Source organism: Haliotis rubra, unplaced genomic scaffold (genome assembly GCF_003918875.1).
Source record: "Haliotis rubra isolate DU_JTF1 unplaced genomic scaffold, ASM391887v1 Scf186, whole genome shotgun sequence".
Lineage (NCBI taxonomy): Eukaryota > Metazoa > Mollusca > Gastropoda > Lepetellida > Haliotidae > Haliotis > Haliotis rubra.
In genome coordinates, this window is record NW_025765847.1 from 1,426,837 (window position 1) to 1,445,234 (window position 18,398).

General features: G+C 41.5%; 1 protein-coding gene across 1 annotated transcript in view; it reads right to left on the reverse strand.

Annotated features, from left to right (window-relative positions):
- The window catches only part of LOC124273928 (anion exchange protein 2-like), a 103,432-nt gene that overhangs the window by 35,179 nt on the left and 49,855 nt on the right, over positions 1 to 18,398 (reverse strand). Inside the window, exons 4-10 of the mRNA XM_046709271.1 lie at positions 7,141 to 7,187; positions 4,963 to 5,007; positions 2,004 to 2,361; positions 1,377 to 1,582; positions 1,270 to 1,274; positions 821 to 1,197; positions 246 to 351 (exon numbers count right to left, since the gene is read on the reverse strand). Coding sequence (XP_046565227.1) covers positions 246 to 351; positions 821 to 1,197; positions 1,270 to 1,274; positions 1,377 to 1,582; positions 2,004 to 2,361; positions 4,963 to 5,007; positions 7,141 to 7,167 — 1,124 coding nt within the window. The 5' untranslated portion in view covers positions 7,168 to 7,187. The remainder of the gene's footprint in view (positions 1 to 245; positions 352 to 820; positions 1,198 to 1,269; positions 1,275 to 1,376; positions 1,583 to 2,003; positions 2,362 to 4,962; positions 5,008 to 7,140; positions 7,188 to 18,398) is intronic.

The following is an 18,398-nucleotide window of genomic DNA, read 5'->3' on the forward strand; positions in this document are numbered from 1 at the left end:
TCATACACAGTTGCCTGTGCTAATGATGGCATACTGAACAGTCTATACATCATAATTTCCACCTGTCATTTGACTTCCGGTCTGATGTGAATGTTTTATTATTTCCCTACACCACAGTCAGGTATTTTGTGGAAGACAGAATCTGTGTTCACACACAGGCAAACTATGAAGACAGTGGGTGGAAGCAGTGGCAGGATCAACACTGGGTTCTACTGCTGCAGCTTCCACAAGGGGAGACAACTCACTGTGATGCATGAGGAGCACCCCCATCTGTCACGTCCCCGTTGGGAGATTGAGGCACCCACACCGGCTCCTCCTTTTCAGCCAGGCTAACCTCACTGCTATCACCACCTGAAGGATGGGAGAGAGGACTATATAAGAGATTAGCCATTAATTATACAGCAAACAATTTAGTTTCCTTTCAACAGTCTCAATTAAAATTAGGTTTTCGAAGTCTGTTTGTTTTCCTGAAACAATTTATTCCTTTTGACAAAATCCTTGGCACACCCCCAGAAATCTAATGTCCCTAAATGAGTGTGTCAAGAAGTATAATTTGTTGCCCCCTAAGGTGTAGTGCCATCAAATATAGTTTTGCCCTTAACTATTACAGTTTAAGCAAGGACATTTTTTGACATTATGACAATTCAAGAGCTAAAATCAAATACACACTAACTTATACACTCAATTTTTTCATTTTCTTTTCAGTACATACACTTTTTGAATTATCTTTACATTAGAAGTTAATGAAAGCATCACTTACAGTTAACCAGAAGTGAGTGAGTGGATTAAGCCTGAATCACACATAACACCAATTCCTTACCCAGTAAAAACTTGACCTGTGGGGCACTGTCCTTCCGCGAACGAGACCCACCCCCTCCGTGTGGTATATGTAAGCTAGCTGCATGCTGGGATACTTGCGGCTCGTCACTAACAGACCCATGCATTGCTGAAGTCACTGGTTCCTCGGACCCTTCATGCTTGACTCTTGCTGAAGATGATGGCTTCGAGTCACTTGGAAAACCCTTGACTTCCTCAGAGGGTGAAGTCTCTTCATCATCTTCTCCGATGAAGAAGCCTACAGAGATGCTCGGGACTGAGACGTTGCGGTGTCGGTCTTGGTCAGGTGCTCCGCCCCCCCACAAACTCTCCCTCCTCCTCCCTCTCCTCCTCGATGTCCATGTCATCCGATTCATCCGTCTACAGAAACAGATAATGAATCATTTTAGAGCTGATTTCTAGTGATCTTGGACATGAGTGAGTTTCCTTCACTGCCACTGTCAGCATATTACAGCCAGGTGAGTGAGTGATTACTGTCTAACACTGCATCAGGTATCTTGCAGCTATTCACATCAACTGGTCATATGATTCCAGCATACCTCATCATCTTCATCATCATCTTCATCCTCAATTTCCTCTGGAATTGGAGGCGACTTCAGTGCACCCTTCGACGGGAAGCTCCGCATCTTTTTCTTCTTCTTTTTCTTCTTTTTCTTGACTTTTGATGGTTTGAGTGTCTTGAGAGACTTATTGGAGAGCGAGCGCAATGGCTGATGCGTGTGGGGAAAGGACAGTCGTCGGTGGACTGGAGAGAAACACAGAAGTAAATAAGTGAGAAGTGTTGTCTGATGTCACAATCAAAATTATTTTAGTTTCATCACAGAGACATTTAATTAATTCGGCACAACTATCAAGTGTCTCAGCAAGAACATATCATAACATGGCAGCGTAATTTATTCATTAACACTGTTGATGTTGTTACAGTGTATCAGTTAAGATTCAGAAGTCCAAAATGGAAACAACAACATATTGACAATATATTGATACATCATCAAACAGAATTAAACTTATTCATTCCACAAACTGAATATAGATAAACACAGCCTGGAGGTTCTGGACAACAAGGGGACACAACTCTGTACCGACATGTGCAGTACCTCAGACGTCTGCTCTATAGTGACCCCTGTACATGCAAGAAGTAAAATGGGTGTTGGCTCCCTGCCTACCTGCATAGTCATGTTCATCAAAGTGCCTGTCTGTGACTGTCACCTCGCTGGGTCGACGGTTTCTGTCGGGGACAACATTTGACGAGGACAACTCATCGATGTCAAACCTCTTCGGCATCACAAACATCTTCTCCACCTCGTCATGAAGGAAGGAGAGGTGAGAGACACATTCACCACGGTCCATCTCACGGATAAACGATAACTGTGGATCCCGGACCGACTGTGCTGCCTCAGTCTCATACTCCTGGTCCCCATTGCTGACGTTCCCAAGGGCGGAGTCGCTCGGGAACACTTCAGGCGTCCACACGATTGCCTCATCATCATCCCGGGTCAGGGGGATGGCTTCGTCAGTTGTGTGCTGCAGAAGACATGAGACATCTTACTGGACATTCTACAGTACGCACTGACAAGCATATAGCCTCAACTAAGGGCTGAGGTTCTAAGGGAAGTGTCTCTCTGAAAAGGGCAAGGCCCCCATTCAGGGCCATGCTTCTATTAAGAGCTGTGTCTATATTAAGGAAAAGGTGAAAGCTTCTAAACTGTACTCAGGGTTGGGTCACAGCTAAACATTTCCCCTTAACATTTGCATATTATTTTCACATAACATAATGTCAAAAATGTCAAAAGTCACCGTTCACCCATGTCACACTAGCTAAATATTTTGACAGATGAGCACACTGTTCAAGACCAGTAGCTGGTATGCCCAGTATGACATCCGACATGTCATCAAACATAATCAGTTGTACATTGGATACACTTTGCCAGGATACTTACAGATCCTGATACCACTGTCACAATATATCATACAGTCTGACATCACACATTTAGAAGATTTAAGTTAACTTTCATGAATGGTGAACATAAACCCCTTGCTCATACCTGCAGAAGAATTGCTGCACTAGAAAAGTTCAATATAGGATTCCCTTAAAGCCTATAGTGAATATCTCACATGTGATGAAAATCTAAGGGATTTCCAAGTGTGATGACAAAAGCAAACAGATTTGTGGCTATAATGTCATATAGGTCAGTTTGTAAAAAGGATTATGGAATTTTTAACTCACATCCAGCAGCCATTGATCCTACCAGTAATGGACTTTCTAAAACGTGTAGTTGTGCAATTGAGTCCTATCATGTGTCTGTCCAGTTAAGTTTGGAGAAAAGCAACAGGTACTGGGTACTTTCCCCCCACCATACAGCACAGATTCAGATAGATTCTATATCAATTGTATAAACAAAATTGCTTCCTACATGTCCACCATTCTGCTCATCTAACATGCCCTGATTGGCTAACGGGAAAAGAATAACATGAAATTAGTGGCTTGTTTGTATGCTGTGTTACTGCACTCAGCAATATTCCAGCTGTATATAAACAGTAATCTGTCATCAAATCTGGACCAGACAATCAAGTGACTGACATGAAAGCATAGATCTAATCAGGACATGATGACATGACATCAGTCATGTGACTGTGTCACCCATGGATGTGTGCCATGCGGATAGGTGTCAGGACATCTTTACAATATCACTCCAGCTAACACCTTACAGGTGGTACATGAGGTTATATCAGGTGTTATAGCAGTGGTATGTGTTAAGCTTGTCTCACATCAGTGGTACATCAGGTCTAGTATCATGGATATATAAGGTGTTATAGGCGTTACATCATATGTTGTATCATGTATCAGTTATATCAGTGATATGTTACATGTGATACATAATGTGATACATAATGTGATACATAATGTTTTAAGCATTATATCAGTGTCATATCAACTGTATGCGTTATATCAATGATACATTTAATATAATGTGTTATATCATGTTTAATTATCACGTGTTACAGCATCATCTCAGGCATTACTCAGCCAGGTTTAGTGACAACAGTGGGGTGGATGTTGACACAACACAGTGAGAAGTCGTCGTAAAAAGTCTGTCAAGCAGTCATAGAAACTATTTTTTCTGTTAACAAAACACCAGGTGTTTAATGACAGCATGGAACAACACAGTGAGAAGCAGTTGTACAAAGTCTGTCAAAGCAGTTATAGAAACTATTTCTCATACCTCTAAACACCAGATGTCACTGCATGGTTTACTGACCACTGGACACAGTGAGAAGTCGTGTCTACTATTAGTACCATTACCTCACAGGACTAATCTCTTCCAAAACTAAAACATCAACACAGCTCCCGACTGATGATGACTGCAGTCTGATATTACATCTTAAGTAAGATGCAGCATTCATATTGTACATTATCACTCAATAGATGAAAGGTCAGCCCATGTTTTCAGCATGCCTCATAAATGCTGCAGCATATACAACAACACAAACAATAACTAACCTTTTTTCCACATGCAGGGCTTGAAAGGAATGGTTACAAACAGTCCAACTATAGCCTTAAACCAGTTTGTTACAGGAATATGCATGACAGTAATATCCTGCTACTTGGTCGTACCAAGTGAGTGGCCTTTGAAGAAGTACCTGGTAAAAGCAGTCATCACTGTGTTCAGGTAATACATGGAACAGATAGTATCAGTAATAGCCAGTCGTATATCAGTGGGTTGGTATACACAATCCTTCACATTCATGTGCCATCATGCTTGATATAGGGATGCTTGGTCGGTAGGGATAGCCTAATGGTTATAGCACTTGTCCATCACACCTAAGGCCTGGGTTCTATTCTCCACAGGGGTACAATGTTTGAAGATGATGTCTGGTGTCTATACTCACTCACACATACTGTGAACTCTAGTCTAAGTAAAATAAACTGAAGTGCTGGAAGAACTTCAAACAACAAAACATTTGCACTGCACAAAAAAAAAATCTCAAATGAAAAAGAAATGTACTGAACATTATGTGCAATGCTGAATTAGTAAACGTAATGTTCAAACAATATTTAGACATGCAATGGTAGTGCACCAAGGTTCAAGCATGAAGAACCAAGTCAACACAAGCAATGGTTACCGTGTCGGAGGCGGTGACATCACCGTCACCCATCCAGTCCGGATCCTGAAAACAAATCATGTAACCGTTTCCTTAGATACAGCCGACACCCACTGTACCAACAATGAAATCGGGTTATTTCCTGTAAGGTAAGTCTGTAAATTTGCCTTGATGATGATGATGATGATGATGATGATGATTTATGATGATGGTGACACTCAATCATTAATGTTTGATTAAGGGATCTTCTAAGTCACACCTGTGTGAGGTACTGGATACCTATGCTGACCTTAAATCACCTTAGTGACAGGTGTGAGGTAGGGGATACCTATCCTGACATTAAATCCCCTTAGTGAAACAGGGGTGAGGTACTGGATACCTATTCTGACCTTAAATCACCTTAGTGACAGGTGTGAGGTACTGGATACCTATGCTGACCTTAAATCCCCTTAGTGAAACAGGGGTGAGGTACTGGATACCTAATCTGACCTTAAATCCCCTTAGTGACAGGTGTGAGGTACTGGATACCTATTCTGACCTTAAATCCACTTAGTGACAGGTGTGAGGTACTGGATACCTATTCTGACCTTAAATCCCCTTAGTGACAGGTGTGAGGTAGGGGATACCTATCCTGACCTTAAATCCCCTGAGAGACAGGTGTGAGGTACTGGATACCTATTCTGACCTTAAATCCCCTTAGTGACAGGTGTGAGGTACCGGATACCTATTCTGACCTTAAATCCCCTTAGTGACAGGTGTGAGGTAGGGGATACCTATTCTGACCTTAAATCCCCTTAGTGACAGGTGTGAGGTAGGGGATACCTATCCTGACCTTAAATCCCCTTAGTGACAGGTGTGAGGTACTGGATACCTATTCTGACCTTAAATCCCCTTAGTGACAGGTGTGAGGTAGGGGATACCTATCCTGACCTTAAATCCCTGAGTGACAGGTGTGAGGTAGGGGGATACCTATTCTGACCGTAGTGACAGGTGTGAACTCTTTAGTGACAGGTGTGAGGTACGGATACCCTATTCTGACCTTAAATCCCCTTAGTGACAGGTGTGAGGTAGGGGATACCTATTCTGACCTTAAATCCCCTTAGTGACAGGTGTGAGGTAGGGGATACCTATCCTGACCTTAAATCCCCTTAGTGACAGGTGTGAGGTACTGGATACCTTGTCTGACCTTATAGTGTTTGTCAGATCTTCAGTGTAAAAGGAATACATTGATAGTTTCCCTTTTAACGCCAACATACTACAGTGTGTTAGACTGTGCATGAAGCAAATGTGCACACGTAATTGTTATCCGTCTAAAACATGGTTAGATAAGATCTTTCTATGACTGTTTCTATTTTAGTATCTTCCTTATAATCGTTGTTAGTTATTCTTAGTACATGAGCACATTTAAAAAGACATTGCTTCTTTGACTTAGCCTTGCTCCAAGGCTTTACTCTATGGTAAGACCTTCAATGTATAATAAGTTTATCTGTATAATTGTTAAGTCAAGACAGCATAGGAAAAACTTGTTTTGATTATATAAAGCACAGGAATCGTGGTTTAAACCAAGAATATCCTGCGTGGTGACTTGTGAAAGTCTATGATTGACTGTGATAACAGTACTTTTCATTTCCTTATGGTTTCAGGAGATCTATTTATAATATAAACCATCTGTCAACCTCGTCAAATAGCCATTACGCCTGGTAGATATCACCATCCACTCTACTGTTAGTTATATCTCATCACAAGTAAGCTTGGCATCCATTATTCCTCAAGTCAACAGATCGTATGATGAAATCCATTAATTGAGATTACTTTGACATGTTTAACATAGGCTGTAGCATTACGCCTGTCATGATATACATATAATATACAGCACGACTGCCACAGTGAGATACCTGATATATATCCTAGATATAGCATGACTGCCATGTGATACAAGATGATATCTACCAGTCATCTGACGAACATAAGTTCTATTTCTTGATTTTGTTCAATTTCTAAGCTTCATGTCAAAATGTTACTCTCCCATCTAAACAAAAACATACACTTCACATTATATTTGTAACTAGAGTACACTTGTTCCTTGCCTAGGATTCCAAAGTTTCCTGTCCTTTTGATACTGGAACAATAATACTCCAGAATGGACTGTGTGATATGCCTGAAGATGAACATATAGAGGGGAGTACACTATGGTCTTACCTCCTCTTTCTTCCCTCGGTGAGCCATTGTCTGTCAGCTGGTGCAGTCTGAAACACAGAGGGAGCCTGCTTTAACATCCCCAGGAAACAATAATGGGACATAAGAAAGGGGGTTTACACACGAACCATGTGGGGATGAAACTCTAGTCTTAGGGATGACAAGCAAACACTTTAACCACAAGGCTATTCCCCACAGAGACACTTCCACCAGACATTTATGGAATGATCTCATGTTGACAACAGAAAACATATAACATTCTGCTAGCTCCCAGGTACTAGTTTGTCCAATCTAAGTTTATTGTACTTAGCAACACAAACACAATGTCAAGGAATACAGAAACTTATCTCACCATGTTAACATCATAATTATTGAAGAGAAATTATAGATATAATGACAATGCATACTAGGCAGGGGAGAACTGCCTTCTGATTTCAGTTTTTATATTGTTTGTTGTTTAAAGCTGCACTCCGCACTATTCCAGCCATATGGTCTGTAAATAATCGTGTCTGGACCAGACAATCCAGTGATCAACAGCATGAGCCATTGGGATAGGATGGCATGTGTCAAACATATCAGTGAGGCTGACCACCTGATCCATTTGGTGGCCTCTCACCACAAACTATCTTCTGAAGGAAATGAAACAAGTATGGAATATATAAGTATGGCAATGTTTGGTCACCAAGGTTTGAGAGAATGAATTGTTTGTGAGTTACTTACATAAGCAGTGACACAGTGACCAATATGTCATTGCGTGTATTTCCACCAAGAATATGCTGTATCTCTGTTGATGTATTCAGTTGGAATTTGGTGGTGATTCAGAAGTGATGATTTGAATGTAATGAACTGTGTGTGTTTCCACCAAGAATATGATGTATCTCTGTTGATGTATTCAGAAGTGATGATTTGATGTTCTGAGTGAGTGAGTGAGTTTAGTTTTACGCCGCACTCAGCAATATTACCGCTATGTGGTGTCAGTCTGTAAATAATTGAGTCTGGACCAGACAATCCAGTGATCAACAGCATAAGCATCGATCTGCGTAATTGGGAACCGATGACATGTGGCAACCAAGTCAGTGAGCCTGACCACCCGATCCCGTTAGTCGCCTCTTATGACAAGCATAGTCGCCTTTTGTGGAAGCATGGGTTGCTGAAGACCTATTCTACCCCGGATCTTCACGGGTCGACAAGCATGGGTTGCACGAGTCGTTTGATGTTCTGTTTAGCTACAATTCTGTGATCTAATACATGATTTCTTGATATCCACACAAAATTATCAATCTTGAAAATTCTAGTCGTATTCCAGTTTGTCCACATATCACTTAGAATTCCACAATCCAAGGTCATAATGTTCACAAAGCAGGGTGTTCATGATAATCATGAACACATCAGGAAACAACAGCAAGTGCATTTTGTGATGTGTGCAGCTGTCAGCGCCATTATAGTCAAGGCCTGGAGGTCACCCGATCAGGTTGAGCCTCCCACTGGAATACATGACACATGCTTACAACTTTCTCCATGTAATGGACAGGGCACTGATATAAACATATTACTATTCCAATAATAAAAACAGTCAGCCAATTCTGATAATACTGAGGCAAGTTGGAAGACTAAATTGTTTCACTGCATATTACATACTGTGGAAATGTCAGCGACTTTTTACAACTACGAAAACAAGATATCATTCAATATTCATTCTACAAGATACATGAACCTGTACAGCATGATACAGTCTGATACGCAGTTGGAGATGACTGGAGGTGGGGGCAAATCAAAACAGTGTGTCAATCTGTGGCGTCACAGTGATGGTGGCCCCCGGCCCCTGTGTCAGACAGTGTATGCAGCAGCAACTGTAACCTCCCCCCCGCACCTTCACTGGGAACACTTCACGAAGGGACATGGCCTACCAAACCCGGATACAGTTAATGAGACTCCAGCAAGACGACACACTAAACATAATACAATAGACAGTGCTGCATGGTGCAAGATCTCAGTTCAGCAAACATGTGTCAACACTGCATTTCGTAATGAGCAGAACTTGTTACGTATAATTCAATCTATGTTCTTTCAGGAACATATAAAAAAGAATTGAGCAAACATAACCGTGGTACAATGTACACATACTCCCTAGTAGAGGTGAGGTGAGGTGAAATTGGGTTTAACGTCGTGCTTGAGAATATTTCGCTTATATGACGACGTGCATGCGTGTGTATGTGTATGTGCGGCTGCTTGTACTAGCCCAGACTGAAGCTGGTTTTATAGTGCTAGCCCACTGAGATACCACGCCGCAGTGAAGCATGAATACCCCACTCAGACACATTATACTGACTCCGAGCCGACCAGTCCTTGTTGTACCCATTAATGTCGAGAGCCAGGCAGGGACCAACAAGTACCATATTTTAACGTCTTTCGGTATGACGCGGTCGGGGATCGAACCCGCGACCTTCCACTCTCTGGGCGGACGCTCTAACCACTACACCACGGAGGCGGTTACTCCCTAGTAGAAATCCACCAGGTTGTATCATTGTGAAACAGGTTTCGTCCCTGGTCCTGACACTTACAAGCTGTCACAAACTGACAACTGGTCCAATACGTCTTAAACAATGATGTTTACTTATGTTTGGTACAGTAAATCACAGGTTGATCAATCTCCCAAAATGTTTACTTAACACAGTTAACTACCTGTACACCAGAGAATATTCTCCGGATCACATGTTTGGTTAGTGTTGGACACAGGGCACCAGTGAATAATCTCTGGATCACATGGCTGTGTTATTGTTGGACACAGGGCACCAGTGAATATTCTCTGGATCACATGTTTGGTTATTGTTGGACACAGGGCACCAGTGAATATTCTCTGGATCACATGGCTGGGTTAGTGTTGGACACAGGGCACCAGTGAATATTTTCTGGATCACATGGCTGGGTTAGTGTTGGACACAGGGCACCAGTGAATATTCTCTGGATCACATGGCTGGGTTAGTGTTGGACACAGGGCACCAGTGAATATTCTCTGGATCACATGGCTGGGTTAGTGTTGGACACAGGGCACCAGTGAATATTTCTGGATCACATGGCTGGTTATTGTTGGACACAGGGCACCAGTGAATATTCTCTGGATCACATGGTTTGGTTATTGTTGGACACAGGGCACCAGTGAATATTCTCTGGATCACATGGTTGGGTTATTGTTGGACACAGGGCACCAGTGAATATTCTCTGGATCACATGGCTTGGTTATTGTTGGACACAGGGCACCAGTGAATATTCTCTGGATCACATGGCTGGGTTATTGTTGGACACAGGGCACCAGTGAATATTCTCTGGATCACATGGTTTGGTTATTGTTGGACACAGGGCACCAGTGAATATTCTCTGGATCACATGGCTGGGTTATTGTTGGACACAGGGCACCAGTGAATATTCTCTGGATCACATGGCTGGGCTATTGTTGGACACAGGGCACCAGTGAATATTCTCTGGATCACATGATTTGGTTATTGTTGGACACAGGGCACCAGTGAATATTCTCTGGATCACATGGCTGGGTTATTGTTGGACACAGGGCACCAGTGAATATTCTCTGGATCACATGGCTGGGTTATTGTTGGACACAGGGCACCAGTGAATATTCTCTGGATCACATGGCTGGGTTATTGTTGGACACAGGGCACCAGTGAATATTCTCTGGATCACATGGCTGGGTTATTGTTGGACACAGGGCACCAGTGAATATTCTCTGGATCACATGGTTTGGTTATTGTTGGACACAGGGCACCAGTGAATATTCTCTGGATCACATGGTTTGGTTATTGTTGGACACAGGGCACCAGTGAATATTCTCTGGATCACATGGCTGGGTTATTGTTGGACACAGGGCACCAGTGAATATTCTCTGGATCACATGGCTGGGTTATTGTTGGACACAGGGCACCAGTGAATATTCTCTGGATCACATGGCTGGGTTATTGTTGGACACAGGGCACCAGTGAATATTCTCTGGATCACATGGTTGGGTTATTGTTGGACACAGGGCACCAGTGAATATTCTCTGGATCACATGGCTGGGTTATTGTTGGACACAGGGCACCAGTGAATATTCTCTGGATCACATGGTTTGGTTATTGTTGGACACAGGGCACCAGTGAATATTCTCTGGATCACATGGTTTGGTTATTGTTGGACACAGGGCACCAGTGAATATTCTCTGGATCACACAGGGCACCAGTGAATATTCTCTGGATCACATGGTTTGGTTATTGTTGGACACAGGGCACCAGTGAATATCTCTCTGGATCACATGGTTTGGTTATTGTTGGACACAGGGCACCAGTGAATATTCTCTGGATCACATAGCTGGGTTATTGTTGGACACAGGGCAACAGTGAATATTCTCTGGATCACATGGTTTGGTTATTGTTGGACACAGGGCACCAGTGAATATTCTCTGGATCACATGGCTGGGCTATTGTTGGACACAGGGCACCAGTGAATATTCTCTGGATCACATGGTTTGGTTATTGTTGGACACAGGGCACCAGTGAATATTCTCTGGATCACATGGTTTGGTTATTGTTGGACACAGGGCACCAGTGAATGGATTCTCTGGATCACAGTGAATATTCTCTGGATAGCTGGGTTATTGTTGGACACAGGGCAACAGTGAATATTCTCTGGATCACATGGTTTGGTTATTGTTGGACACAGGGCACCAGTGAATATTCTCTGGATCACATGGCTGGGTTATTGTTGGACACGGGGCACCAGTGAATATTCTCTGGATCACATGCTTTGGTTATTTTGGACACAGGGCACCCACAAAGTGTCTTTACGGTTACCTAGTTTTCTAAAAATATAACCTACGAAATTGTTTCTCTATTGCTAAGAAAACTCATATGTCTGCTCGTCCATTGTATGATTCTAACCATATTATTGGCAAGTATGGTTAATGAAATTACTGTCAAATAGTGATGATTCAGAACGTTTCATTTCAAGCACAAATGTGACTCAGAGATGATGATGTGCAATCAGTCGTATTGTTAAAAATATTCCTTCCTCTTTATTGGCCTCGCACTGTTTATTGGTCCAGTTATCAGTGAAATACAAGTCATCTCAATATAAGATAACAACATGAATTTGGAAATTGTTAATGCCAATCTGTTTACTGCAATGTGTTGCTGACTTGAATAGAGCTTGACGCTGGACTCTAAGCAGGTTCAGAAATATTCTAGAATCCATTTCTTATGACAAAGCGGCATAACAGTCTGGCACCATGAAAGAAGCACTTGTCCAGGTGACCTTGGACATGAGCAGACTCTAACAGTGTGATCCCCATACACAGCCAGGTAAAGCCATCCAACCTAGTATATAGGTTGTGAGCAGATAAGTAGGATACTATCACAGTCCAGCTAGTTCTACTGCCAGCTGTTACGTCATCCAATAGCTTTACGACACCCAGTGGTATATAGGTTGTAGGAGCAGATAAGTAGGATACTATCACAGTCCAGCTAGTTCTACTGCCAGCTGTTACATCATCCAATAGCTTTACGACACCCAGTGGTATATAGGTTGTAGGAGCAGATAAGTAGGATACTATCACAGTCCAGCTAGTTCTACTGCCAGCTGTTACATCATCCAATAGCTTTATGACACCCAGTGGTATATAGGTTGTAGGAGCAGATAAGTAGGATACTATCACAGTCCAGCTAGTTCTACTGCCAGCTGTTACATCATCCAATAGCTTTATGACACCCAGTGGTATATAGGTTGTAGGAGCAGATAAGTAGGATACTATCACAGTCCAGCTAGTTCTACTGCCAGCTGTTACATCATCCAATAGCTTTATGACACCCAGTGGTATATAGGTTGTAGGAGCAGATAAGTAGGATACTATCACAGTCCAGCTAGTTCTACTGCCAGCTGTTACGTCATCCAATAGCTTTATGACACCCAGTGGTATATAGGTTGTAGGAGCAGATAAGTAGGATACTATCACAGTCCAGCTAGTTCTACTGCCAGCTGTTACGTCATCCAATAGCTTTATGACACCCAGTGGTATATAGGTTGTAGGAGCAGATAAGTAGGATACTATCACAGTCCAGCTAGTTCTACTGCCAGCTGTTACGTCATCCAATAGCTTTACGACACCCAGTGGTATATAGGTTGTAGGAGCAGATAAGTAGGATACTATCACAGTCCAGCTAGTTCTACTGCCAGCTGTTACGTCATCCAATAGCTTTATGACACCCAGTGGTATATAGGTTGTAGGAGCAGATAAGTAGGATACTATCACAGTCCAGCTAGTTCTACTGCCAGCTGTTACGTCATCCAATAGCTTTACGACACCCAGTGGTATATAGGTTGTAGGAGCAGATAAGTAGGATACTATCACAGTCCAGCACCCAACATGGTGCTTGGTGTAACTGTTAACATGGCTCTTGGAGAAATCAGTAGGACTCACATTGCTCTTTAATGTCTTTAATATCCCATAATTCCACATGCACTGACGAAATATACTTTCCTTAAGGAGATATGGAGCTAATAAGTATACTTGATGGTCACTTGTGTTGGATTGTGAAAACTTCAAAGACTTTGAATCACCACATGTGTATATTTCTAGGTTATCTGAACATCCTTCATATCAAATCATATAAGTGTGTGAGTGAGTATGGTTTTACGCCGCTTTTAGGAATATAGCTTTTAGCACGGCAGGGGACCCCACAAATGGGCTTCACACATTGTTCCCATGTGGGGAATCGAACCCAGGTCTTCAGCATGACGAGCGAACGCTTTAACCACTGGGCTACCCCACCGCCCCATCAAATCAAATGACCAAAAAGACAACAACAAACATGGCGGCAGAAACTACAAAATCTGACCATGACACACCTGTATTTGATGATTTACCATTCCAACTCTTTCACTGTATGGTTGGTTTCATATCATCAGTGTGTACTGTCTCATGAAATAAGCTAAAAATAGCAATCGTTTGTTAACATTATACAAAGATTTAAAGAAATTGTATCTGAAATATTATTTCACAGGAATAATCAATTTCCATTATCTTCAAGACTGAATAGCTCTTCAGGACAGGTGAAACGGGGTCGACCATCACGATGAAGGTCACCACTGTACTTCTACATCAACATGCAAGTGTGAGAGATACCATGCTACACACTAACAGAGATACTGACTGAGCCGTCCACTGTACTTCTACATCAACATGCAAGTGTGAGAGATACCATGCTACACACTAACAGAGATACTGACTGAGCCGTCCACTGTACTTCTACATCAACATGCAAGTGTGAGAGATACCATGCTACACACTAACAGAGATACTGACTGAGCCATCCATTCCTTGTTTTATCCCCTTAAATGCCAGACAGGTTAACCACGTGTACAATCTTCTAATGTCATTTGGTATGACATCGCCAGGCATAAGATAATAACGTTGGTCTACTCGGCAAAGGGCCTTTAACTAAGGAACGCAACTCTACACGGGCAAGCGAACAGCTGCAAACTCCTGACATATATAGAACTTGATTCCACAGTTTTTTCATACTGGATGTTATTCAACAGCAATATCCTGATCATATATCCTGATTCTTTAGTTGAAAGGTACTGTTTAAATGTTTATCAAGTTTTCAGTTTGCTTCCTCGAGATCAGTAGCAGACATAAGCTGCAAGGCAAACAGTACATGAACATACAACTGTGCACATTACTACCTGAAAGCTATATCACACAGATCTAAAGCTCAAACACCAGAGTTTTTACTGAGTGACTGAGTGAGTAGTAAGGAGGACGAGGGTGACAGGGTCAACAAGACTGGCGGGTGAATGCCCCCATAAACACTCTACAAGCGTGTTGACATAAAGGTTGTGACCAACATAACTCATTTCAACACCGTGACCAACATAACTCATTTCAACACTGTGACCATTTCAACACTGTGACCAATATAACTCCATACACTGACCAACTGTGACCAACACTCTATTTCAACACTGTGACCAATCCATAACTCCTGTGACCAACATAACTCTATTTCAACACTGTGACCAACATAACTCCATTTCAACACTGTGACCAACATAACTCCATTTCAACACTGTGACCAACATAACTCCATATCAACACTGTGACCAACATAACTCCATTTCAACACTGTGACCAACATAACTCCATTTCAACACTGTGACCAACATTTCAACACTGTGACCAACATAACTCCAATTCAACACTGTGACCAACATAACTCCATTTCAACACTGTGACCAACATAACTCCATTTCAACACTGTGACCAATATAACTCGAATTAAACATTGTGGCATCATAACTGCAATTCAGCTCAGTGACTACAATAACGCTGATCCAGCACAATGACCAGCATAACTCCGATCCAACTTTGTGACCATCTCAGGGAACTGAATTTGGAATCTTATGTTCCATCAAAATATACATCCTACCAGTACCTGATTTCAAATATACACTCTTTTTTCTTAAATCAGTATATGGAAATGTCTCACTTTTAAGGTATCTTACATTTTATAAAAAAATTATTTTATGTTGTCATTTGTGGAGGAAAGATCCATATACAATGTAACATGGTGATTTATGAGAGGCTTTGCCTTCTCCAAATCAAAATGTCAGTTGTAGTATCTGCTAATTGGCTGTAAAGATTGTACCAGTTACAGTGGAACTTTCTTTAAGTTCCCTCCACTGATTTATTTCTTGTGAAATCCTGTACACCAAGATAAATGTAAATGACAGACACATGAAACGTGAAAGCAAGTAATTAATAGAATAATTATAAGGATAGAAAAGTTATCAGCTGGTATTCCCTCAGTTCTGTGCGTGACATTTTGATACAACCTGTGCGTGACATCTTGACACAACCTAAAAGGAAAGCTGACCTCCTTTGTACTTCTATTGTAAACAGAAATATGAAACTGGTTCTTACTGAGTTTTTTATCCAAGGGCATTAAGGCAACACAATACTGTTTGTAGTGTGTCAGAGCACACCTACACTGTTGTTATTTACAGAACTCTGATTGCATTAAAGGGTCACTTGAAATCTCGAACAAAGCTCACCTTTCTTCTACACATTCCTTTCAACAATTGGCAATAAAACAATGTAAGTATGTAAAGTGCTGTAGCACTTAAGCTGGTAAGTAACTAAGAATGTCTACTGATATGTAACTATTTCCCTATTAAAATTTATGGGTCCCTGTACAATCTCAAACCATCAGCAGAATAGAAGTGGTCCACACGACACAATCACACCCTTCCCTCGGTCTGACCATCCCACTCCCTGTGGTCTGCTCTCATGACAAGTATCTGGGGACTTATTGGATGTAGGCACAATTTGTCTCTCAGGTGAAATTTCTCTCTATATATACACTTGGAATTTTCAAAATGAACTTTCAGCCAATGATACTTACCAGTAGTCTCTTTGGATTTTGCAAATTCCAAATGACCAATGAGCATTGCTGCAGAAAATTCAACTAAGGAGCCACATGACCATGTGGGAAATCCGAAATAATTGTCCTGCCTTAATGCGGAAATCAAGTTTTCTATAAATCTGTATTTTAAACACATTTTGAGTTTTTACTTATCAAAATGTTAATAAACTGATATACTTTAAATTCAAAACAATTTTACATGTAATAGAGAACACTTGTACTAGTTCAGTGCACAATTTCTAATTACAGAATTGGAAAATCCATTCCATTTTAGTAGCACCCTAGCGAAAGGCTGACTGGTTTCCGACAATCAGTTCGAGAGCCGTGTTCACGTCACGTGATTCAAAATGGTACCGCTCACATCACATGCAAGAGGTCGACTGAGATGTTTGATGGCTTGCAAATATTAACCTCTGGATATTTTGATAATGAAAATAGGGTGCACTTGTAGGTATAAGTACAAAGAAGTCATTCATATAAGTTTTCCGTGCACAATAATCGTAACGGGTGTGCGAAAGTGCAACAACGGATTTCCTCCACTGCAGCCTATAGAGGTGCTTCATAGCATTCGTGTATGTGAGTGCTATGTATCTTAGCTAAGACATGGGTAGACATGACAAGACCTAAGATTGATCAGGTTGATATGAAATGCCATACTGGAGATGAGAGTACCGTATTTGCGATGTGAGTACCGATCTCTATAGAAGCCAGTCTCTAATAGACAGAGGTATGGTCATCGAGATGCTCTTGAAAACAGCTTTTTCCCTCCAAATCATCTCACGTCCATCTCACTAAATTTCTTAATTTACTCAGGTGCCACCAACATTGCCTTTTGAAGGCTTTTCTTGTTGCATGTATCAATCACCAGATATGGGAAAACCAGACCCTGAGAAACCATTAGAAACAACCAGCAATGATTAAACCTACACTACTTATCCAGTACATATACTGTTGTCCACTATTGTTTACTGATAACATTTAATAGTAGACAATGAAATCTCCACACAAGACTCACCACCAGTTATCATCTCTCGATGACAACCTACCCAAAGCATGAACGGTCTTCAAGAGTTTGGAGATTCAAACCTTCCTATCCACGATCCATAACCTTGTCTACAAGGAAATCATACTGCTACCTCTGCTACATTGTTTCACGTACATGTAATGCTGGTTATAGAGCTGACTCATTCACGCACTTGAACACTCTATACATGACTGCTAAAACAGATGATGTGTCAGGATGTCAGGGGATTCCCCTGATGGCTGGGAAAACCCATTCCCATTTTCATGTCATGTGATAGCCAGGATGAAGATATTATACTCAATCTGACATGAGACAAAGCAGTTCCTACACACATGCTGCCAACCACACCTCTTTCCTCGAAAGACATTCCTAGACTCAGAAAAAAACAACAATGTCTGCTGAATTTGATACATGATTGCTGACTATCCTCACTGACATATGAAAGTCCAGGACAAGTTTTAATTTTACTGGCCATACATAACTAAAGTGAAATATCTACAGCATGGAATCATATGAATGTATCGTAATTTACACTTTTATCTTGTGTTAAGAAAATGGTTATTAATTTGAATAGTCACACTTCTTCACTAACAATTACATTGGAGTAAGTATGGTTTTATGCCGCTTTTAGCAATATTCCAGCAACATCATGGCTGGGGAGACCAGAAATGGGCTTCACATATTGTACCCATGTGGGAAATTGAACCTAATGCTTTCAGCACTATGTTACCCCACTGCCCCTCCATCAACTGGATGATATGTCAAGTAAA